Here is a 27088-nt window from a genome sequence, read left to right as displayed (position 1 = left end):
AATTGATATTTATATTGGAATGTGGCATGATCATGAGTGAGAAAAGCGTACTGTTATTACACAAATATTGGCTATTGTAAGTTGCAAGCGAAATCATTCAGTTGCCACTTTGTCAATTTCTACCAAATTGGACACAATGCTAATTGGGAATAAAGTGCACATTCTACCAAAAACACTATGAAAATATTAAACAAAGTAGATATTTTACTATAAGGTTATGTTACATTGACAATTTTGTTTTAGTCAAGAACAACAATGAGGGTGCTTGGAATGCTTTAATTGCATTATTTGTGATGTTTGATCAATTTTATGCTGCCTATTATATATGAAAACTTTAAAGTGTACACCCTTATGTTTGTACAGTTTTTGTTACCAATAATCATAACAAGAACATGATCCTTCTTTGAAGTGATGAAAACGATTGCGGTCCCTCACTATGATCTCCCTCCCATAAATCTTGGACAGTAACTTGGTAGCATTATGACAATCATCACAAATTCTAAGATTCTTCACAATTCTAATTGGAACACCAGGAGCTGTGCTAATTAGACCATATGCCATTGCCAGTTTCTCACTGTGATAGTTGAGTGTAGTTTCTTTCTCCTCATTGTCTATGTTCAACAAAACAGAAGATATATCTGGGGTGTATCCAGCATCTTCAAGTTTTTCTCTCATCTCATCAATCATTTCATAGATTTTTTTAGTATCTGAGTGTTCCCTGCCTCCCGTTATGAATTCGTGAACTATTCCATTCACTTGAATGGAGCTAACACCTGGTTCTTTACTAATTCCTACATCCTTCATAGCTCTCCTTATGTAAGCAACATCACCCCATCTATTTGCTGATGCATATATGTTTGACATTAGAACATTATATCCACATTTGTGGGGTTCCAATGAGAGAAACTGTTTTGCTACCCATTCTCCAAGTTTGATATTTTTGTGAAGTTTGCATGCAGCGAGGAGAGATCCCAATACAGCAATGTTTGGCCTCATTGGCATGTTCTCAATTAGTTCCTTTGCTTCATTAAGCAAACCAGCTCTACCAAGGAGATCCACCATACAACCATAGTGCTCAATTTTTGGTACCAAACCAAAATCATTAACCATTTTTTGAAACAGACTCTTCCCTTCTTGCAACAATCCAGAATGACTACAAGCATGAAGAGCTCCAATAAATGTGATGTCATTAGGGATAAACCCTAGTGCTTCCATTTCTTCAAGAAGTTCCAATGCTGCCTCCCCATGACCATGCATTGCAAAACCTGATATCATGGCATTCCACATTGAAACGTCTCGGTTGGTTGCGGCAGCAAATAGGCTATGAGCTGTATCTATGTCTCCACACTTGGCATACATGTCAACCAAAGATGTTTCAAGAATCATGTCTCCTTTAATTCCTTGCTTGTCTATGTAAGAATGGATCCACTTACCCATTTCAAGGGATCCAGCTTTTGCACATAACACAAGGAGGGTAACCATGGTTATCTCATTTGGCCTAATTCCACAACCAGTCATGTGAACAAAGATACCAAATGCCTCATCTATACAATTGTTTTGAGCATAAGCTGAAATCATGGCACTCCACATCATTAAATCTATGTTCTTGATGCTATCAAAAACATGTCTCGCACTTGTTACATCGCCACATTTGCCATACATATCAACAAAAGCAGTGGCCAGAACCAAAGAAATGGTAAACCCATTTCTTAAAGTGAAAGCATGTAACCACTTCCCTAGTCCTAGAGATCCTGCGGTGCCGCATTCTTTGACCAAACTAAGGATTGTAATCTCATTTGGAAACACACCCTCCCCTAGCATTTTGACAAACAATTTTTGCCCTTCATTCAAATTATTGCAATGAATGTAGGCTGCAATCATAGTAGTCCATGAAATGATACTAGCCCCAGATACACCATCAAAAACCCTTCTTGCATATGCTAAATTTGTACACTTAGCATACATATCTATTAAAGCAGTACTTAAAGGAACTCCTGATTTCCCACAATTACCATTCCTAATCACATATCCATGCAAGGCTTTCCCCAATTTCGAATCAGCAAGTTCTGCAAAAACATGAATCATGCTTATCAGTGCAATTTTACTAGGCTTTACTCCCTTAACATGCATAACTCTCATAAGGTCCAATGCTTCATCAAGAAACCCACTCTTATCGTAGTTCCTAATCATAGTACTCCAAGAAACAACATCTTTATTCTCGATCTTATCAAATAATAGGCGTGCAGATGCCAAGCTTCCAACCTCACTATACATCATGACCAAAGCGTTACACACAAAAACATCTCCATGAAATCCTTTTTTCACCAAAAAACCATGCACCTCTTTTCCTAACAAGGTTGAAGGGATAAGACAACATGCTTTGAGAACTGATGGTATGATAAAATTGTCCACTTCAGTGTCTGTTCCACGCATATAGGAATAGATTTTCACTGCATCTTTGGGGCAGTTGTTCTTGATGTAAGAAGTTATTAGGAAGCTGTAAAACGCTGCATTGCTAGAATAGGATTCAAGAGAAGAAAAAGGGACTTTGTAACTGCTGTTAAAACATGTTTTGATGAAGTGACCATGAAGTTGTTGTGTTTCATGAAGGTTTATGTTAAGCTCATGTTGGATGAGAGGCACATTTCGTTTTGGTTGGAGTTGGGTGATTTTCAATGTGGAGGATTGATAATGATTAGAGTTTTGGAACTTTTGAATTGAGATTGGAAAGAGTGAAGGAGGAGCTCTAGAGAGGTGGGAATCGCTTGTAACCATCTTAGTTTAATCCTTCAGTTTTTGCAAAATTCATCATCATTTCTTTCACTGAATACTCAAGCATAGGCTTCAAATAGATGGTCTCATTTCACACCAATCTCAAGCAAGTGCCTAAACTTCAATTGCAGCTTCTTTACCCAATTGTGCATAAGATGAGTGATCAAGTTGGTGGGTTGGTTTCAGATAGAGTGAAGCACCTGTGTTTGGTTTCAAATAGGTTCATTCATGTGGTTGTTATGTTATAGAAAACAGATAAGGAAGGAATAAGGAGAATCTTGTTTAATTGGTTTCTTGTTTAGAGCATGCCATGCTTTTGTTTTGAGGTAAATGATTTTTTTACACTCATTCATTGAATTTGAAATAGCCGCAAAGAAGAGAAAGATAGATAGTAAAAAAAAATATAACAGGAGAGAAAATAGAGTAGTAACAAATATTGTGATAAGTAAAGATGAGAAAAACAAATAATATATATGTAAATGAAATATAAGAAAAAAATAAACGTTGAAATATTATAATTTGTGTTCCAATATGAAATTCACGACTGTTTCTTGGTATTGATTTATTATTCTTACTTGCACTTCGCTTTCTTTCTCCGAGAATTTAGCTTGCTGTTTGCTACTTTTTTCTTTTTACTGGTTATTACCCAAGATGCTCCTTTGTTATTAAAAAAATTAGGTTCTTTTGGTTTCAATTTTTTTTGTTTTGTTTTTAATTATAAAAAATATTTTATTTTTTAATTTTCTGTTTTCAGATATTTATACAGGTGGTTGTAAAATTTTATTTTATTTTTTAGTTTTTTCCTTATTTACTTCTGTTAAATGGAGGTGGTGAAAACCGTAAATTAAACTCAATAAGAAAGGAGTAAATTTTGAAATTTAAAATGTTGATGATAAAATTACATATAATAATATTAAATGAAGATAAAATTGGTATTTTGTAGTATTTAAAAAAAAATTAACTTTAACTATGATAAGTGTAGTAATTTTAAATAACCACTACTACTTTTAGTGATTCATATAATTCAGTTCAAGATGCTTCGTAAGAAACAGAGAAGCTTCAACAAGCTTATCCATCACATTTTCTTGTAACTGTGGCTTTTTGAATATTAACTCACTTTATTGGTGCTGTCCCCACCATTTGGATTTATGTTTGTGGTATCAAAATTTATCTTTCCTTTGGGATCAGAAAAATTTATGTGGTTCTGAATGTGTGTTGCTATATGAAACTGCAAATTTTGTTTTTGTTTAATATGTTGATTTACCTTCATAGGCTGTGTCCTCACTATACAGTGAACCAATTATGCAGTCATTTTGAAGATTATAGAGATCTTCCATAGATCAAAAAATTGAGGAAGAATTTTAAGAACATCAAACAAATACTAACTTTCATCTTCTTCTGGTTTTGTAAATATGTGAGCACTACAATAGGAATTGGAACTCTTCCATGTTAAAAGCTCATCTTCAAGTTAGAAAATATAGGCTTTGCTTTTCATTAAAGGTTGCAAGAATGATACAGTTAAGAATTTACATTTTAAGTTCTTGTACAGTTTTTTTTTTTTCTTCCCTTCTATTATAACATTGTTAATAGTACTATGATACGAAGAACTAAAATATAATAAAACTTTCTTATAATTTTTAAAAATATATACAAATTAATTTATAATATATATATATAAAAGAAGCGATATAATTAGAGTAAAATTTACGGTTGAGAAAGTTTAGTATCTTTCTTACACATGAAATAATTTTGACCGATAATTTTATATTTTATTAGATAATGGAGGTAATAGTTTAAATGAAAAAGATGTTAATACTCTTTCTAATATTAAAAAAATTACAACTATTAATCTAAAGAGAATATAGAATATCCTTTCAAATTTATGGTATCACAATAAATACCTATAATTAAAAAAAAATTAATGCATAGAATCAAAGCTTAATTTGATACAAATTTTGTCACTCTATTATTTTAAAAAAAGAATTTAATAAAATTTTATTTAGTTTTTAAAGTGAAAAATATTTTTAATTTAAGTCTTTAAAAAATATAATTAATTGTAAACATGTAGTTTATTATTTATTTCAATTTTTGAAAGATAAAAAACTATGCAATTTAGTTTTTTTAAAAATATTTTAAAATTAATCTCTAAATGTGTGATTTATTATTTATTTCTTTATTTCTTGTTTATAATTTATTAATTAATTTTTAAAAAAAGAATGTAATATGCTAATAAAGTATTTTTTTTAAATCATATTATATTTTTGAAGTTTAAGTGTAATATATTAAAAAATTATGATTTTTAAAAATAAAAGTAAGTTGTTAAGAAATAAAAAAATAAAAAAATATTTTACTTAAATATTAATGCAATCTATATTATGATTTAGGATTTTATTAAAACAATTTATATATGTGTTTCTTATTTATCTAGACCATAGGCTTTCTCACGTAGAATTAATCTTATTTGAACACGATAAGATTATTATAAGCGATTGACAATTTATATACTTGTTACCTTAATAAAATATAAATTAACATTATCTAAATTTCATAAATCATAAACATACTAATTAACAAAAATTATCTAAGACAAAAAAAAATTATTATTCTATTTGTAATTTTAGGTTCATCATAACTTAGTATCTAAACTAGGTTAGAGATCACATTTTGCAATCTTTTAAGGAATATCTACTTGCATATTCAACATTTTCATATTTTCTCACCATAAGAAATTATATTATCTAATCATTTAAAAGGAAATATTTTTTTAAATATATTTTTAATAAAATAGTTAATGTTATTCATACAGAAATAAAAAATTATTGAAAATAAAATAGAAGAGATTTTACACAAATATGTTATATTAAAAACTATAAACAGAATAATTTATTTACTTGATTTAACAAAAAATATTATGATTATGATAAAATAATTATCTTTTGAAATAAAACTTTGATAATTAAAATTATAGAACTAACTATATTTTAATGAATTTTAGCTGAAAGATTAAAATGAATAATATATTACATATTCAAAAATTAATTTTAAGATGTTATTTTTTCAAAGACTAAAATAAATAATAGACCACGTGTTCAAAGACTAAAATTAATGCTTTTCATTTTAAATATTAAATTAATTTTTTTTATCTTTTAAATACCAAATTAGGCATTATAGAAAAATTACCAAATTAAGGTTTTATTTTTTCCAAACATGCAAATAATATACAGTTAAGAAAAAGGTTTTTCTAAAATAATAGAAAATTGTATATATAATTTTTTAATTAAAAATAATAGGATTGAATGTGTTGACTTTAGTATTAAACGTTATAATTTTATATAATTTATTAATATTTTATCATATAATATAAATTTAAAAATTATTAAAAATATAAAAAACTTTAGCCGGCTAATTAAATTAATCAACTCATTTTGACCTATTTGGACATTGAAACAAAGTAAGAGAAGAAAACATGTGAGTTCCAATTGAAGTTTAATATTAAATATATGGATTAAGACACCTTTAATTAATATAAAATATTATTGTACTTTAATTAAGAATGTTTTATTTAATCTCCTCGTATTTTCATTTAATATATATTCTCCAAGTTTTCATGTTTAAAAGAAGAAAAAGATGATAGGTAAAATGAAGAAGAAAAAAGACATATTGTGGTAAATTGAAATAACTATCAAATTAAAGTATGATTATGAAAAAAATTAACCATGTCTTGAATTTTTAAATTGGCAAAACTTTTAAAAAAATATCTAAAACAACGTTAACTTTTAAAAGCTAACGTAACGAATCTAAAATCTTTTTAAGAATCGAATCATAGCTATCTTATATTCGAAAATAACGTGGGCCAACCGGTTATCACTTCCTTCCAACATAAACGGCTAAAAATACACGGCGTAGCCTGTTTAGTTAAATAGAGATTAAAAAAAAATTATTGTTAATGATTTTTAAGAAGATATTGTATACTTTAATTAAAAAAATTTATATTTTTAAATATTATTAATCTCTCCTATTATACATGTTTAATTAAAATTAATGATAATAATTATTTCACGTAAAAAAAGAGTAGAATGTTATCTTAAATTACAATGCACCATAAAAATTATCTAAAAATATAATTAAAAAAGAAAAATAAATAAATTTAAGTTAAAAATAAAAAAAAATCAATTATAAAACATAATTTTTGTTTTTATTTTTTTAATTTCTTTATATATATTAAATTAATTTTTTAGTCTAAAAGTATTTTTAATTCAGAGTTATTTTTAGGTATTTGTTATACTATAAGAAGATTTGAGAAGTATTTTATACTTTTTGATTTTCACGATTGTAAGTATTAATATTTTTTAATTAATTCACTAACCTTATTATCTACTAGTATAAAATTAATGATAATAATTATTACACATATAAAAAATAAATCTTTTTAATTATGAATGGTAATATAAATTTTACTTTATTGCTATCGTTATCGTTACTTTTTTTTTATTAAATATTTAATTTTCAGTTATTTTTTATTAGATTTAATATTTTTATTTTTAATAAATATTTATGTATTTAAATTATAAAGATTGATATACTATATTAATTTAATTTTTTAGATATTAAAATTTAAAATTATTAAAGTCATAATTAATATTAATTTAAAATTATTTTTTGCATTTTTCTTTACCGTTCAACATAGTTTAATGTAAAATTAAAAAAATAACAGATAGCGACAATTATTTTTACATTTTAAACTTTAACAAATTATGTTAATAAAGATAAAAAAAATTCAATTTAATTTTTTATGATTTATTTTTTAACATAAGAATTTTATCTATTTAATTTAATAAGTTTTTTAGTTTTAAAAATTCGAATAAAAACCTTCTCAACAAATAAAAATAACTTATAATAAAAATTGAATTATTTTTGAAACTATTTTTTCCATAAACTTCTCTAAACTCTAGTTACGTATTTTAAATAAACGATTATTGTGTCAACAAAACTTTATTCTTAAAATTAATATATATATATATATATATATATATTATAATTTATCTTATGCCTAAAAAATTAAAAAAAATATTATATACTTTAAAAATAATTATTACTATTAATATTATATTAAATATGTAAATAGATAAAAATATACAAATATTTTTAAATTTTTAAAATATTAAAAAATTACAATTATTGGTTTAAAAAAGTATAAAATTATCTATGAAGTTCGATAGAGCGCAGAAGGTAAAACTTTACTCTCAGACTTGAATTTTTAACCAAAATAATATATAAAAAAAATAAAAATACTGAAATAGACCTGTCCCAAAAATATTTACCAAAATAGATCGAATTACTGTTTACGTACAGAATTCGACTCCCCGAAAGCCGAATTCTGGTCTTCAAATAAGTGGCGAAAAAGGCGACTTCTGAAAGCAGTTAAATCAGAACCGCTCTCCAAAGTCGACTTCTGAGAGCAGTTAAATCAGAACCGCTCTCCAAAGTCGACTTCTGAGAGCGGTTATATACGAACCGCTCTTAGAAGTCTCCTTTGGAGAGCGGTTCTTATTTAACCGCTCTCATAAGTCGACTTTGGCACTACATTTTTGACGACCAGAATTCGGCTTTAGGGGAGTCGAATTCTGTACGTAAACTGGTCATGATAATATTATTTTGAATAATTTTTTTTTATTTATCTCAATCACCCATTTTAATATTTATTTACCTAACTAATAATATTTATCTCAACATGTTTTTATTTATTTTAATAATATTTATTTAATTAATATATATTAATATAAAAGTTATTAATAAATTAAATAATAAAATTATATTTAATGAAAATAAAATATTAAATTTTTTAAAAATTAATAAATTAGTTTGTAAAATGATATTAAAAAAAAAATTTGAGTTATGATAATATCTTTGTTTTTTAATTTATTGTATGCAAAATTAATTAAATGAAATCATTAAGATTATTTTTATTAGATAATATGAAATGAATTTATAGATAAAAAAATTAAATAAAAGAAGATAAACAACAACTAAATGAAACTTTCATAATTAAAATAAAATGAAACAGAAATGGAAATAGAAAAGAAAATACAAAATACACATTTAATTGGTTAAAAATTAAAAAAGATCTTCTATTGCATATTTTTTCTCTCCATGATGGTCAATATACTTACTGTCATGCCAATCACGAAGTCTTTCTTCAAGTGTTGGGGATCGTAGGTCTTTTGTTTCTACAAACAATTCAATCTTTGACCAGTTATGTGTACGTTGAATGCTTGAATGAAGTTCAAATATTTTTTTCCATCGTGCAATCATCTGTTGCACATCATAATCATTTTTTATTTCTATGCAATCATAGACGAGTTTTTGGTTGATGACCCGGATCGGTCGTCTATAATTGATTATTGTAATTTGTTTCCTGTCTTCATAATCCAATACCTCACTTACCTCTTGAAACAATTGATTGAAAGTCCAGCTGTGTTGGATGATCATTCTTATTGGGTGAAGACATTTAAACATAAGGCCATAACCATGTGGACAGTTCATGATGGTGGCATGCTGGATAGGTCCCCCAAAATATATTATAGCTTTGCTAGAAGTGATGAATTGAGGATTTGATGAAGAGCTTGGGGCTGGAGGGTTTAGAAGCGTCATAATTTGTTCTATTGATCTTTGATAGATGACATAAATTTCAATGATCAAAGAGACTGGAAAATTGGATTTCCAGGAAAGCATCTGCGCCACATGAACATCAGTTAAAATAGAAAAAGCTTCAAATATAACTAAACCCTCACCGCTGTGATTTGGTTTCCGATAGTACAAGTTAATGAACTGGGTGTTATGATCAATGCCTAAAGCATTACAAATTCTTTGTTTCAGCTCCACGAATGTGCACTCATGTGGGATCGTAAATAATTTTGGAGATGAACACTGCAAGCTCACACCTTCGTGATTATGGGTAATCTGGCCATTTGCAAACGTAACAGCTAGATGAGAATTTGTGAAATTGTCGATGTTTGTTATACCGAAGTCCTCCATCTAAAGTTTTGGATGTTAATGTTATATTTTGTAATGAATGTGTGGTGTTTGTTAACTACATGATATGTCTTTTATAGACAATTTGTAAAGTAGGTGCTTGAAAAAAAAAGGATGGTCAGGATCGTTTATAATGTGTTCAATGGTTGAGATTAACTTTGGTAACGTAAAGTCAATGACAATTTGACACACTGACGCGGTGTCATTGATTCCTGACATAAAGTTAATGACACTCTGACGCACTGACATAAAGCAATTGATTCCTAACACCCTGACGTAAAGTTAATGACAATTTGACGCACTGACGCAGTGTCATAGATTTCTTATGTAAAGTTAATGACACTTTGACGCATGGTCCATCATAATAAACAGTATCACGAATGAAGAACATGAACACGAATATGACTATTTATAATGGCACATTGGATTCCTCGTCATTCAATGCCATATCACATCTTACGAGTGATTTTGACCTCTCCATGACACAATTCTTTCCTCCCAACCAATAGATAGTGACTAGTCAGTCACGCTCAACATTAGATTCTCTTCTCATTCAAGCCATCTCACATACTTCCAAACGAGCTTTGTCTCATCCTAACCAATAAAGATGCCTTCTGACATTCACGTTAATTAAATCAGTTTTTTTTAAAAGTGACATTATTTAATATTATAATTTTTAATACTTTAATTTTGTTTGAAAATGACATTATTTAATATTATAATTTTTAATATCCTAAACTCTAAAACTTTATGATTATAATTTTAAATAAATTTTTTTTGAGAAAAAAATTTATTTTTAAAAAGTAAATAAAATATTAAATTATAAGTTAATTATTTATACTTGAAACAAATATTTTAATATTAACGGTTTCATATTATTAAGGTAACATTGATGAAGATAAAGTGCATTAACAAAGATGATAACAAATTCATAACAACATTAATAATTAACTATCTCCGTAATGGTGGCCAGTTCCACAACGAGGGCGACGTCTGTGACGTGGTGGGTTTCGTAGTTGTGGTTGTTGCTCTGGAATTTCAGGGTGAACTTGTGGAGGATTTGGATCATCATGAAGGTGTACTTGTTGGAATGCATTTGATGAATTACCAGGTTCATTAGCAAAATCCGGTTGGTAAAGAGACTGCATGTAAGTTTGTGCTGAAGATGGAGTTGTAAAATCAACTCCAAATAAGTTTGTAAAAAAATCCTCCGATGTTGTTGCAGACGAATGTCTTGTATTAATAATGTTTGCTTCTGGCGTAATGTTCGGAGAAATTGATGCAGTCTCGTGGTACGACGGTGTGGAAGTCGTACCGATTTCAAATGTGTTGGTAGTCCTTAATTGTTGGTCACTCCTCCTTGGATCTTGTAGTAGTGGTGGCACAGATAGAAAATAGATGGAATTGGCAATGTACCATTCCATGTATTCTTGTGTGTGACACAATGGGCCTTGCATTGGATGACCCGTTATTATCAGCTCACGTCTGTTGTTCCATATCTCGATCCATTGAGCATGTCTTGTAACCCAATTTTCATCCTGTCTTCCTCTCATGTCAATTTTGTGGAGGTCATTCAAATTATTCGGTGGAGAAGGGACTTCTTGGAAGAGACGAAACTGTAATTTGACTCTATCTGTTTGGTGCCATTCAACAATTGCAAAACAAAGGATGGCAGTACATGAAGTCCACAATTGGACATCTCTATATGCTTCCATGGGTATTGATGTTTGCAAGTCTTGATATGGCGCCCATAAAAACTACAAATAAAATTAACTTTGTTACTTAAGATGATGTATAAAAGATAAGAAAATAAATATGAAAAGTTACCTAATTAGCTTGAATGTGATCAAACATTGATCTGTACCTCACAACATCATTGTGAGGTTTATTTCGAAAGTTGAGTACTCTACCCCCACTCCATCTGCACACGAGAGGGTATGTTGGTAAATTACTAGAAATTGGCGCAATATATGGCATGCGATACCATGCCCAGGACATTAAGAGTGATGAGCAACCACCCATTGTTTTGCTACCAACTTCCGTGGCTCTACACATTTCCCTGTACAACATAGCTAAGCAAGCAGAACCCCAACTATATCGTCTTGTTCTTCTAAGATTAGTTAATAAAGCTAAATACCTAAGATGTACTTTGTTGCCTGTTTTGTCAGACATCAAAACACCTCCAATTAAACCTAGTATGTAAGCCCTACAATGAGTGTGAACTTCTTCTTCAGATGATTCTTCTTGTAATGGCAACATGTTGTCTCTCAGCCACTTCAGTTTTACCATAGAGCCAATTAGTGACTCTCCCTTGACTGGTACGATACCGAGATATTTGTCACACATTTCCTCCCAGTCAAACATTGTTGGAGCAATGACTGGTAAACCATCAACTCTTAGCCCTAGTTGTAGTGCAACATCTTCCAAGGTTATGGTGCACTCCCCTGTTGAAAAATGAAATGTGTGAGTTTCAGGTCTCCACCTCTCGACCAAAGCTGTTATCAATGCGTGATCCACCTTAAGATGCCTTAATTTTGCAACCCCAGCAAAACCAAGTTGTTCAAGTATGGGTACAATTAGAGGACTGGGTTCTGGCATTGAATGACAGAAAGATGAAATCATGTTTTCAGTTTCCTGTAGTTATTCATAAATTAGTAACATTATATGTAGAATATTGATTTACACAATGGTAATGTATAACACTTACCGTTCTTCCAATAAAGGCGGACCTGTGTTCATTTTGCTTCCAGAGCAACATTTTTAGTAATGAGATCAAAGATAAAGAGAAATGAAGAACAAAGATGGACGCAAGTTTGAATGAAAACATGTGCCCTTGGATGAACATATTTATAGACAAACTTCGGTATGAAAGAGTAGCCTTAGAATCTTGAGAAGTCACTATCTCTTGGTCTGCGTGACTCAGAAGTCACTATTTATTGGTCTGCGTGACCTGAGAAGTCACTATCTCTTGGTCTGCGTGACCTAAGAAGTCACTATCTCTTGGTCTGCGTGACTCAGAAGTCACTATTTATTGGTCTGCATGACTCAGAAGTCACTATTTATTGGTCTACGTGACCTGAGAAGTCACTATCTCTTGGTCTGCGTGACTCAGAAGTCACTATCTCTTGGTCTGCGTGACCTGAGAAGTCACTATCTCTTGGTTTGCGTGACTCAGAAGTCACTATCTCTTGGTCTGCGTGACCTGAGAAGTCACTATTTATTGGTCTGCGTGACTTGAGAAGTCACTATCTCTTGGTCTGCGTGACTCAGAAGTCACTATCTCTTGGTCTGCGTGACTCAGAAGTCACTATCTCTTGGTCTGCGTGACTCAGAAGTCACTATTTATTGGTCTGCGTGACTCAGAAGTTACTATTTATTGGTCTGCGTGACCTGAGAAGTCACTATCTCTTGGTCTGCGTGACTCAGAAGTCACTATCTCTTGGTCCGCGTGACCTGATAAGTCACTCTCACTTGTAAAACGTGGTGAAGCATTGAATGACTGAGAATCCAATGTTACCATTATAAATAGACATATTCATGTTCATTTTATTCATTCAACCTTCTCAGCTTGTTCCTTGTTCTTGTGAACCTTCTCCTACTAAAAATGTCTTCAATCTATGTCATTGTTCACTCTGATTGTGCCATTAACCAATGTCCTTATGAAGGAGTCACGTTCACCTCATCATCAGCTAAATTGGTACATCTAAAGAGAGGAGTGACTCTACAAAGGCTCAAGAAAATCATCCACACAAAACTCAACCGAGACGAAAATGAAAGGTTGACAACCATACATTTTCGCTACCCAATTAGACTTGGCCCAGGAGTTAGTAACTACACGTGTGTTGAGTTAAATGATGATGAAGACGTTGAGGCACTGTTCAACATCCACGATTCAAATCAACTTCAATCAGGTATAGAATTATATGTTACATTTGCTACAAACGAAACACAGCCACCACAACTTTCGCCTTCATCTTCACCTTACCAAACTTACGAAACCATAAATCCATCTTTTCCAACATATAATATGAATTTCGACCTTCAGTCCTACACACAACTTTTAACTGGTCAATTCATGGACCTTAATGAAATATCCTCACAACCGTTTGAGCAAACCCAACCCTCTCAGCCTCTTGAAGAAACTCCCATTGAAGAACATGCTGTTGTGGGTCTCCCAAACGAAGTATTTGATCCTTTTAGCGAGGACGAAGATGAAATCCTATCTCAACAGCAGGATGATGAAGAAGACTCCCTCCCACTTCCAAATATTCCACCATCACAACCATTACCATTATACAACCTACCTCCACATTTTTTAGACTTTTCCAGTCAAATACAAGAACATGACTCTGAGTTTGGCCATGTACTTGAACGTGAAATGGTAGTGTATCCACCTGGAACACTATTTGTTAGCCAGCGCTTCCAAACAAAAGAACAAGTGCAAGATGCCATAAATAGATTTCACATTGTCAATCATTGCACTTACAAGGTGAAGATGTCAAGCACAACTAGGCTTGTCGTGGAATGCGTTCACAACGACTGTTCTTGGAGATGTCGCGCAATATTGCGCACCAAAGAGCAACACTGGGAAATAATGAAGCTTGACGGGTGCCATACATGTGCTTCCCCACTCATTTCACAGGATAATAACAACTTGAGATCACGAATGATTTCTCATGGGATTCGTGAAATAATACAGAGTGATCCATCCACACCCATCACAACAATCTTAGCCCACATAAAGTCCACAATGGGTTACACAATCAGCTATAGGAAGAGATGGTTAGCGAAACAACATGCCATTGAAAATATCTTCGAAAATTGGGAGGAGTCATACCATAAGTTACCTAGACAGTTGCTTGCAATGCAACTGTATATTCCAGGCTTCATCTGGAAATTGAGTACACAACCAGCATACAAGGGTGGCTTGCTTGACGAGGGGAATGTGTTCTTCAAGAGGTTATTTTGGACCTTCAAGCCATGCATTGATGGTTTTGCCTTCTGCAAACCAATTGTTTAAGTGGATGGAACATTTTTGTATGGCAAATACAAAGGGACTTTATTAGTGGCAGTTGCGCAAGACGGCCGCAACAACATAATCCCCATTGCCTTTGCTGTGGTAGAAGGTGAAACTAGCGATGCATGGTTCTTTTTTTTGAAAAACTTAAAGAGGTACGTAACTCCGCAAGAGGGGTTGTGCCTCATTTCGGATCGTCACGAGGCCATAAGAAGTGCATACTCCAAAAATGGAAGTGATTGGACGGAAAACAATTCTGTCCATGTCTATTGCATTAGACATATTGCACAAAACTTCATGCGACGATTCAAAAACGCTGCACTGAAGAAAGATGTCGTCAATATAGGTAATTTTAATTTTTTACGTACTTTATATTCTTATTAATATTTTATACAATTGCTTTGCTAGTTATATTAATTTTTTTTGTAATCTTGTTTCCAGCATATGGGATGACTGAACCGAGATTCTTTTACTATTACAACATAGTAAAAGATAATAATCCTGAAGCTGCACAATGGTTGGACAACATCCCAAGGGAAAAATGGACACTGGCATGGGACAATGGACGACGTTGGGGACACATGACAACAAACCTAGCGGAGTCAATCAATTCGGTCTTGAAAAAAACCAGAAACTTGCCAATTTGCTCCATGGTCCTGGCAACATACACCCGTTGCAATAAGTTCTTTATTGACAGAGGCAGAGAAGTAAATGCAATGATTAATGCTGGACATATGTACTCGGAGGTTGCAACTAAAGCAATTCAAGATGCACAGTCAAATGCAAACACTCATAGAGTCATCACCTTTGACAGAACAAGCACTAGATTTTTAGTCGAAGAAATGCAACATCCGATAGAAATTCGACCCGTAGGAAGATTTACCGTACGGTTAGATGAAATGTAATGTGATTGTGGCAAGTTTCAAAAAGTTCACATCCCATGCTCGCATGTACTTGCTTCATGCTTATACGCACACCACAACTTTGACATATACATATCTCCCGTGTATACCTTACAACAAGTTTCTAAGGTATACGAAGGTCAGTTTGGAGAACTCAGACATGAAGACTATTGGCCAACTTACACGGGCCCAACTTTGTGTCCAAATCCAGAACTGAAAAGAACTTCAAAAGGTCGACCCAAGTCTAGTAGGATAAGGACAGAGATGGACATTAGAGAACAACAAAGTCGGCAAAAAAATTGTTCTTATTGTCACACCCCTGGTCACACAAGGAAGACATGTCCAAACATTACTCAAGCTTCTACTTCCCGTCATTGATTTATGTTGTTGTTATTACTTTAAAATTTTCTTCATGTAATTTTTAATTCTATGAATGTCATTGCAACTTCTAAATTTTAGTATTAGTAATTTAGATTAAATATTATATATATATATATATATATATATATCTACATAATATTATTTAATAATGTTTATTAATATTAATAAAATATTTTTTAAATAAATAATTATGTATAAATTTTAATAAAGATTAATATCTCAAATTAAATAAATAATCTTATTATTATTTAATACTTTTATTTATTTTATAAAAATATAAAATTAAATAAATTATTATTTTAATTTTTATCAAATACAAATTTAAAATTCTTCAATTATTATTATAATTTTTAATATTATTTATGTAAAAATCTCACCAAATTCCATACATAATTTGTATTTTTGTTTTTATATATAATAAAAAATATTATCTAATATTTATGTTTATATAATAATTATATATTGTCAAATTTAATAATAAAAATAGTTTTAAATAATAAAATAAAATTTATTATTTGAATTATATTTTTATTTTTATATTGTGTGAAAATAAATATTTATATTATGTTAATTAATACTTGAGGAATCTTGCTACATTATGTTGAGAGATAGAACTCACTTCCCAACAGGGAACTCCTATTGAGAATGAAGATAGAAGATAGGTAATGGTGGATAGAAGTTACGAAGCTTCTGAGAGCGGTTCAAAACGAACCGCTCTCGAAATTCGAATACTGAGAGCGGTTGGTTTTGAACAGCTCTCTAAATCCTCCACATCAGCCCAGCGTGTACGACTTTGGAGAGTGGTTCAATTGGAACCGCTCTTAGAATTAGACTTAAGAGAGCGGTTCAAAATGGACCGCTCTTAGATATAGACTTTGGAGAGCGGTTCAAAACTGACCGCTCTTAGATATAGACTTTGGAGAACGGTTCTTACTTAACCGCTCTTATAAGTAGACTTTGGAGAGCGGCTTAGAAGTCGATTTTCTCAATCAAAATCTGTCACACAGATTGACATAATATAAATATATAAACATAAATATTAGATTATTGTAATTTTTTTAAATAATATTAAATAAACAAAAATATAATTTCAGAATATAATATTAATACCGTTTTACAAAAATTAAAATTATATTAAATAATATGATAACAAAAATAAAAATATTATTTATTATCATAATTATGTAAAATAATTAATAAATATGTAAAATAAATATTATTTTTATTTTTATTTATTTTCACATAATAGAATATAAATATATAAATATAATTTAAATAATTAAATTTATTTATTTATATACAAATATTTAAAAAATTGAAAAACAATCAAAATTCAACTTCCAGAATTCGGTTGCCAAGGAACCGAATTCTGGCTACCCAATTATTACTACAGTAATTGGGTTTAATTCTGTAAATTTTGTGAGGACCGGTCCATTCAGGTAATTTTATTTTATTTTTATATTATATTAGTAAAAACTTCCTCATAGTTACCCTAATTTGAAGGCTGCACCGAAACCGAATCCTCCGTTCGCTTCACTTCTTCTTCGGAATTTGAGAATGGATTTCATCGTTTTGTGCTTAGTACTGTTGCTGATGGCTCAGTTGTTCTACCATTTCTACAGCCTCATCAACATCTTCGTCACGCGCTATCGCCAGCCCCGCGGGCCCGATTCACCCCCAAAGTCCCCAGATCACGCGCCTTCTTCTAAGGATTCTTGAACCTTCCCTCAAGATAGCGTTTCTTATGGTTCTATTGTTATCCTTTTATGTGAGTTTCGCTCTTATTCCCTTTATATTATGTTAAAGAGTTTAGAGATTGTTGTTAACAAAAATCGTTGTGTTTGTTCACTAATTCCAACTTATTTTGTATGCTTCTCGTTTTTATTTTTAGTTTTTGATATTTTTAAAAAAGAAAAAAGCGATAGAGCATGTGGTTGGGTCAACGCTGATTCTTAGTTATGCTATGGAGCTTACGCGTTGATGTGAAGTGTTTAGGGTTAAATATTTGATACTCGTGTTCCGGAGCAGGATAATTTTAGGAAAAATAAATAATGTATGTTTTAAATCTTTCTGAAGGTTATTGCAAAATTGATTATTCTCTTAGAATAAGAAAAATCCAACACAAATTGGTCTCCGAAATTTGTTCAGCATGTGTTTCCATACACTGCAGAATCGATTTTCGTGAAAAATGAAAATATGCCGATCAACTTGCCTGAGATTTCATTGTTTGATTATTAGTTAGTATTTTTTAAAAAGTTAAGAAATTTTTCTGGTAAAAAATTGACTATTTTTAGAAATTTATGCCAGCGTTTTTATCTTGCAAATTGATCATACTTTGTGGAACGGGTAACCAAATGTAACCTGTTAACAGTGATCTCGGTTTATTTTTAAGGAAGATTTTGGGTTATTCACGTCTTGTGAATAAAAAATAATTGATGCTGAAAGAGCACGACGCAGATTTTAATGATCTTTTGCAACAGTCTGAAAGGAAAACACGAAAATTGTCTCCGAGATATATAGCCTGTGTCTGAAAGTATCTAATCGCAAATTGAAATTTTTGGAGACGTAGTTTATAGACATTAAAATTTGGGCACTTTAAATATTAGAGCCATGAGTTCGGGTTGAAATTATTGAGAATAAATAAATTGTTAACTATTATTAACTTTTCCAAGTTATTTTACCATTATACTGGCATAAGTACCGAAAAATATGCGTCTCCAATTTAGAACTGTAATTTTAATTGCAGTAACGAAAACTAAACGAGTTTCCTCATCATGATTTTCCACCTGGAGCAGAGAAATTTTGCTGAAGATGAAGGGTGGAACATTAACTTGGTTATCAAAATCAATTACCGTCCAGCCCCATTATACCAAAAAAGAAAGGATGGAATAGAAAATCAATAATCCATGTACTAGAATTAGTGTGGAAAATATACCATTCCTTCAGAAGTGATCTTATAATACGTGCAAGAAGATCAGCTCACCATATATAGAGCACCTTTGAGACAGCACTTGCACAAGGATGGCAAAACTACAAGAACCCTGCAATCTAAACTAAAAGGAAAATTGGTCTATAAGCAAGACGTGCAATGAATGGAAAATAGAACCAAAAGCAAATTGAAGGCAAAACAACCATCCATCACGGAACCGAGAATTAGAAGAAAAAAAAAACTCATTTTAGCATTAGCACAAGGCAAATTTCACACTGGTCTCCAAAAGGACAGACGCACCTACCCATGTGATAGTTTTGACAATAGATACATTGAACCTAAAGAAATTCACAAAATTCCCTTCTCAGCACCTTATCAACCAGAGAAAATCCAATAAGCATGCTAAAATGCTCATAATAATAATAAAAACTATTGGACTTCTCAATTCAACTATCAGGTGAAGTTCATTATGCTTCTACCAGGTGAAGTCGCTCATTAAAAATTGGCAAATGGCAACTGAAAAATAAATTTGCTTCCAGCAAATCAAAGCATTTAAGCAATCATATGTTAAGTTAAAGCAACTTTACAATTTTGATACAGTTATGCTATTGAGTATGACACTATACTTAAAACTTGAATATCCCTAGCCAAAAGTTACATGTCTGCTCAATGTCACTTTAAACAGCTGCAGCTAGCTCATAAAAACTGTAGTGCAAGAATTTTAACTATCTATAAATCATTCAAAAGAGAAAATCCTATTGCATGTGACCCACTGCTATAAGGAAGAACTCATTTCTAGAAATCTTTGAGCCTCGTCTAATTTACCATAGCGAGTTAGAAGTCGAATCATTATAATGCAGTGTTCCTCAGATGCTTCAATTTTATATCTTGACAATAAATCAAAGATCCTAAAAGCATCTTCAACAAATCCAGCTCTATCGCAAATAGACAGAACATATTCAAAAGTGTAGCGGTTTGGAGAACAACCATTTGCTATCATGTGATCAAAAAGGTCAATTGCATCTCGATACCATTCTTTATATCCATAGGCCCTTATAAGAGCACTCCATGTCATTGAACCTTTAACAGGAACTGCACTAAACACCAACTTCGCCTTATTAACAACACCACAAATCCCATACATATTGATAAGTTCTGCAGCCACATAATGCGCTGATGTAAAACCCCTTTTCAATACCTGCCCATGAACCTCCTTCCCAAGCTTTACAAGTCTTAGCTTGCCACAAACACGCAACATCCTAGCCATGGTAACTGTATCTGGCCTATGCTTTGTCAATTGCATTGACCTTATGACATCAAGCGCTTCGTACACACAGCCATTTTCCACAAACGAATCAATCATGGCAGTCCACAAAATCACATTCCTCTCCTCCATTCCATTAAACAGTCTCACAGAATACTCAATCACACCACACTTAGAGTACAACACCATCAATGAAGCAACAATGGACACGTGAGGTAAATACCAATGTTTCAAAGCATAAGCATGAATCTCCTTCCCCTGTCTCAGAGCCCTCAACTGCGCACAAATCGGAAGTGACGAAGCAACCACGACAACACCAGGCCGGAACTTTTTCAACCGAATCATGGACCTCATTGCCACCTCAAGTCTCCCTGACATCAATCCAATCCAACAACCATCGTTCCTCAGTATCACGCTATACAAAACTCGGCTTCCCGAGCCAATATCACCACATTTCCAATACATATCAATCAATGCCGATAGAATTGGCAATTCCTCATAAAACAATATCATCTTCACAACAACTCCATGAACCTCCCGACCTAACTTCTGAGCACAAACTTCTCCAACCGCATTAAGAATAACTGTCATTGCAACCAAATTTGGCTTTATTCCTTCCTCTACCATTAACCTTGCATATTCCAACGCTTTCCTTGGCATTCCATTGCGAGCAAAACCAGTGATCATAGCACTCCACACGCCAACATCTCGTTCGGAATTTTCATCGAACACTTGGCGCGCAAGCTCTACCTTCCCGCGCTGAAAATACAAATCAATAAGACGCGCCTCGTTGGAAGGGTCGTAACCGAAACGCGTCGTTTTGGCGTGGAGTGGTAATGGCAGCGAGGGTGGCGCGTGATTTTGTTGCGCAGAGAGTGGGAGAGGTTTGAAGTTGGAGAGTGAGAGAGCGTGGCGCGTGGCGGTGGTTGGAGGGAACGAGTGAAGGTGAAGAACGAGAAAGGGCGAAGCAGAGGTTTGAATTTCCATAGAAGGATTGAAACGTCGATGCGCCACCGTGTTCGGGTGACGCACGCAGAACATCGTTGCGGTTTTGGCTCGCCTGTGACGAGAGGTACAGTGGCGGCAAATAAACACAAATCCTTAAGGAACAAGGAAACGTGGTTATTTTCATTTAGAAGCTAAATTACTCACATAAACTAAATATTAATTATATTTAAATTAATATAACTATAACATACTAATTATTTTTTTCAAATCTTATTTTGATAATATTCAAGCCATCTTAATTTTTTTTTCAAAAATTTTGCACTTCTGTTGTACCTGAATTATAATAATAACAAATTTATAAATTTTACAAAGAAAATAAAAATAGAACATATTAATATTTAAATTATAAAAACAAACATTGATATTCCACGAAAATTAAAGTATTATAAATTTTTTAATAATAATTTTTATTTATATATTATAAATTTTTTAATAATAATTTTTATTTATTCAATTTCAATTTTTTCAATAATTTTTAGTATATTAAAATGATTTTAATTATTTCTTTAACATTATTAATTAGATATTCTCAAGTTCTTGAAAGAACTTGTCATGCGCATTAGTTAAGCACTAATGCCTTAATTTTGGAATGAGTAATTTTTTAATTTTAAATTTTGTTATTATATCTTTCAAGTTATAATTATTTATGTGTATAAAAAATATAAATATAAAATAAATATTTATATTATATATAAATAGTTATTTTATAAAATTAGTATAAAAAATAAATTAATTTTTTATAAAGTAAATTACTATGATTGTTAATTTTTTAATGAAAAATATTTATTTATTATTTTATATCTTTAGATTAGACTTATAAAATTTAATTATTATATAATTAACGTAAGACTAAAGAATTTCTTTTTGAAATGTATTAACATTTTGATAAAATTTATTTATTAGTCTCTATAGTATTTTAATTTATAATTACGTCTTCATAATTTAAATAATTTTAATTAAGTATTTATAATTTTAAATTTTTATAATTAAATTTTTAATAATTAAAATTATTATATATTTGTTAAATATAAATTATGTGGTATTTTCATATAATTTGGTAATATCTTTTTCTTTTTTATGATTTTTTTATAATTATATTTTATAAGTATTTTTTTAAAATCATTCAATCAGTTAACATATTTAGATTCTGCATGTTGATAAAGGCAAGTTTAAATTGGTGTTTTTTTTTATTTTTTTACTAATTTGTTGTAATAATTTATTTATAAATTTTTTAAAAAAAATTGAATTTACTTTGAAAGAAATTTGTCTCAAAATTTAAACTTTTGTGAAAGTAATTTTAAAGAGAGCAAGGAAGTTAACAAATATTTTATAAGACTTTGTTTCACATAAATATTATATAATTATATTAATGTCAGAGAAAAATCTTCTCGCATTGTTATAAGTCTAAAATTTCTTACATTTATTCTGAGCCTTTCATTTAATTTATATCTAACGATAAATAAAATAATAAATTATATATATATATATATATATATATATATATTCATTCTTGTCAATAGTGCAACAATTAGCTTAATTTAATAATAATAAAAAATAATAAACAAACTTTTTTAATGAAAAATATTTAAAAAAATTAACAATTTTTGTGGTTGACTTTATCAATAAATATATTTTATACTAATCTTATAAACTAACCATTTATATATAATGTAAATATTTATTTTTTGTGATATAAATATTTATATCCTTGTACATACGTTTATTTATTTGAATAATATAAATATTTATATTAAATTATTTTTTTTGTTAAGCATCAACATTTTATTAAAGATAAAATCTAAGTTTAAGGGATACTCTAACCCATTACATCTCTAAAAAAAAATTAACAATACATGTTAAAAAATCAAATTTATATACACATTTGAGCTTCTCAGAAGTTTTGACGTGAGCCATTTTCAAGAACGATAATTAATAGAATTAAATATTTCACTAACATTTATTAAAGATAATATTATTCTTTTGAAGCTAAATAATTCATACTACTGCAAACCACATCATTATAACTCTGTTTCATTTCCTTTTTCCATATGAAATTTCACACATACTTAGTAATGTCTCATGCAAATTTTCAGGTAAACATATACTGACACTAAATTATTCAAACACCATGTATCTAAGTCTCATAAAAGTGTCGCAATGCAAAAAAAGGTGCAGTACCTTCTCATATTTGATATCACAAAATCCACAAGCTTATAAAGAAATCGTCAATATATGTTTGGTTAAATTTCTCAGTACTGGAATTGCATTAAGCAATAGAAAACACACAAATACCACTACTTTTCTCAGTGCAATGACCTTTCAAATTTTGCATAATGCCTACACTAGACACAACTTCAAATCACTACCTGCAATGAAGTAAATATGAATGTAGCGATAAGTTACACGCACCCCATCATGAGTTTGTCCTTTGGTACTGTGCTTACTACTTTTTTTGCTATATCAAGACACATTCACCATCATTTGCATGTTATCTATTGTTATGAAATTCAACCTTTTTTTCCATATTGTGGACATACTTGACCTCCACAGACTGCACGAGTCCAAATCTACATCCCTTCTTATCCCATTTCTTTAGAGTAAACAAATTCTCAATCTTTCCATACCTCTAAAATATCTGTCATAATGTGAACACTATGACTCTCCAAAAAATTTGTAAAAAAAAATGTTGGTAACATTTTTACTCGATTGATGTAATTGACAAAATTTTATTATGATTTCCTCAGCTCTCACAAGTGTCTACCCACCATGCATTTCTACCCCTCTCATTCTCATTTTATTAGTGAGATTAAGAGAAGGTCAAATTTGTACACAACAACGTCGTCGAGAGACTCTACAATTTCTTCTTCAAGCATATGAAATCTTTCTCCCTTTTTAACAAATGTGTGACAAAATTTAAATAGATTTATATTAAAAATTTTAATCTCTTATTAGTATAAGAGAGAAATTTTGAAAATAAAAAATTATAAATTAAAAAATATAATAATATTACTTAAAATATAAATATCTATTTATTCAACAAATAAAACAGTAAGATTAGATAAGTGTATGAAATAAGTTTTTTTTCATAAATTTTAAGTTATCTTTAGTTGAATTAAATAATTGATATAAATTATTAATTATAATTTTTTGCATTATTCAATTTGATTTCCAATTCTTATATTCAAAATTAAATTAAAAAAGTCATAAATATAAACTTATATTAATTTTTCTATTATATTGTTATATAAACAATATATATTATTTTAGAATACATATATATTTTTAAAACTGAGTTTATTTAATTTATAATTTATACCAAATGATACTTTATAATTAAAATTAATATGCTTAACATTTTTTATATTTTTAAATTTGTAACTTTTTGTTTAATAAATATTGTCTATTGAATAAAAACATATATATAGTTATAAAAGACTCAATCAATTATCATATTTAACCTGTAAAATGATTATATGTAAATTTTATTAATAAATAATAATACTATTAATATAGTAGTTGATTGTAAAATTTATAAAATATTTAAAAAATATCTATGATTTAGATATTAACATAATTATATATATTGGCCAGGATAGTTATCAGCCGGATACTGTAACCTTCAATACACTCATGAATGGTCTGTGTCTTTGGCAACGTCAGTGGAGCCCTGCATTTTCGTGACAAGGCGCTGGCTCAAGGATTTCAGATGGACCAATTTAGTTATGGGACGTTAATCAATGGATTATGTAAAGTGGGAGAAACCCCTAATATGTATTCAACAACATGATCCGAAATGGGGTAACCCCTAATGCACATAGCTACAGCATACTGATTAGTGGATTATGCAAGATTAGAATGGTGGATGAAGCCATGATTTTCTTTGTAAACATGCAATGCAAAAGTATGGTTCCAGAGACAGTAACTTACAATTCTCTTATCGATGGTTTGTGCAAATTAGGGAGAATTTCTTAATCTTATTGATGAGATGGATGATAGGGGTCAACATGCTGGTATAATTACCTACAATACTTATAAAAAAGGGCATTCATCCAAATGCATACACATACACAATACTTATTGATGGACTATGCAAAGGCGGAAGACGGAAGGAATCACAAGAGATTTTTCAGGATTTATTGAATAATGGGTATCCTCTGGATGCAACATCATATAATGCTATGATCAATGGGCTTTGTAAAGAGGGAATGGTTGATGAAGCATTGTCCTTACAATAAAAAATGGAAGAGAATGGTTGGAATCCTGATGCTATAACTTTTGGCATACTTATCCGTGCTCTTTCTGATGAAATGATTGTTAGAGGCTTATTGTGAGATTAAAACTAATTGAGATGCTTTCTATTTGCAGTTGTTATGGAACATTTCGTCAAGAATAATAGCTGACATGTGACTCAAAACCATGAGAATCCAGATGTCAAACCAGTGAAGGAATAAGCATTATCCAGTTTCCTTTTTTTCTGCTGCATTCTCTACTTTCCTTCCTCATTGCTTTGCTTGCAAATCAGAAAAATGGCTCAAACAATATAGTCATTAAAATACTTTCATTTGTTACAGAATCTTAAATTATAATCTAGTATCATGTTGGACGTCACACTTTTTGTTGCGTTCTAAAATCATATAATGGAGCAAGGGCGTGTTGGTGTGCTTTCGTGTAACGGTGTTCCTTTCAAACCTTTTACTTATTTCACTTCTGTTTTTTTTTTTTTTTTTTGCAACTTTTTTTTATGTTTTAACATTTTTTACTAAGTTCTATGTCACCACTTTTTATAATAAAACTTTAATAAGTTCAGGAGATAATGTAATAATTTCTAATAACCAAATCAACTAAAATTACATAGATAAAGTGACAAAATAACAATTAGTCATATAAAATATATATTAATTATATTTAAATTAATATAACTGTAATATATTAATTTTCTTTTTCAAATTTTATTTGATATTATTCAAGCCATCTTAACTTCTTTTTTTTTAAGTTTTGGACTTTTATTGTAGTTAAGTTGAAATAATAACAAATTTACAAAAATTAAAAAAAATTATAAAAATAAAAATATTAATATTTAAATTATAAAAACAAGCATTGATATTACATAAAGATTAAATTGTTATAAATTTTTTAATAATAACTTTTATTCATATATTATTTTGTGCAACATACCACACAAAAAAATTTTATTGAATCAAATTTTAGTTTTATAAATTTTAAATAATTGATATGAAGTATTTTTTTTTATTTGATTTAAATCAATTTTAAGGTAAAAAGACATTGTTAATTATAAATAAATATTTTGATTTAATTTGAATATATTTAAAAATCAAACCAAATTAAACCTTATATGATTTGAATTGTATAAGTTATTTCAATATTTTACATTATCTTTTTAGTGATGCCATTCATATTTTTTTGTTAGGAAACAAATAAAATTTAATTAATGAAAATATAAATTAAGTATTTTATTAATATATAATCTTTTATTTAAGATATGATGGATATTAAATTAAAATTTAAATATTTAATAAATATAAAAAGAATGTTAAAATTATTAATCTCACTAAAAATCATAATTTAGACTAAATTAAAAATAAAAAATTCAATTTAAAAAAAATATATACTTAATATAATATATTATAAGATCATCTTTATATGATAATAGAATAAAAAATTAATATAAATTTTGTGGTTGAGTTTAATTTATTTTGAATATGAAAAATAAATATTAAACTGAATTGCATAAAAATATATATTTTTAATTGTTGATTGAGTCA

The 27088-nt window shown here is 29.8% G+C and overlaps 2 protein-coding genes across 2 annotated transcripts; both read right to left on the bottom strand.

Annotated features, from left to right (window-relative positions):
* Positions 1-369: 369 nt before the first annotated feature.
* LOC113850804 (pentatricopeptide repeat-containing protein At4g21065-like) lies at positions 370-2775 on the bottom strand. Its single transcript, XM_027481338.1, has one exon. The coding sequence runs from the start codon at positions 2773-2775 to the stop codon at positions 370-372; it is 2406 nt and encodes an 801-aa protein (XP_027337139.1).
* Positions 2776-19710: 16935 nt separating this feature from the next.
* LOC113850584 (pentatricopeptide repeat-containing protein At1g71460, chloroplastic-like) lies at positions 19711-21362 on the bottom strand. Its single transcript, XM_027481165.1, has one exon. It carries the CDS (start codon positions 21336-21338, stop codon positions 19809-19811), a length of 1530 nt encoding a protein of 509 aa, XP_027336966.1. The 5' UTR covers positions 21339-21362; the 3' UTR covers positions 19711-19808.
* Positions 21363-27088: the final 5726 nt, after the last annotated feature.

Source organism: Abrus precatorius, unplaced genomic scaffold (genome assembly GCF_003935025.1).
Source record: "Abrus precatorius isolate BTA unplaced genomic scaffold, Abrus_2018 Scaffold9, whole genome shotgun sequence".
NCBI classification, from domain to species: domain Eukaryota; kingdom Viridiplantae; phylum Streptophyta; class Magnoliopsida; order Fabales; family Fabaceae; genus Abrus; species Abrus precatorius.
The sequence above is the reverse complement of the archived record's forward strand: the minus strand, read 5'-3'. Positions and strand labels throughout refer to the sequence as shown.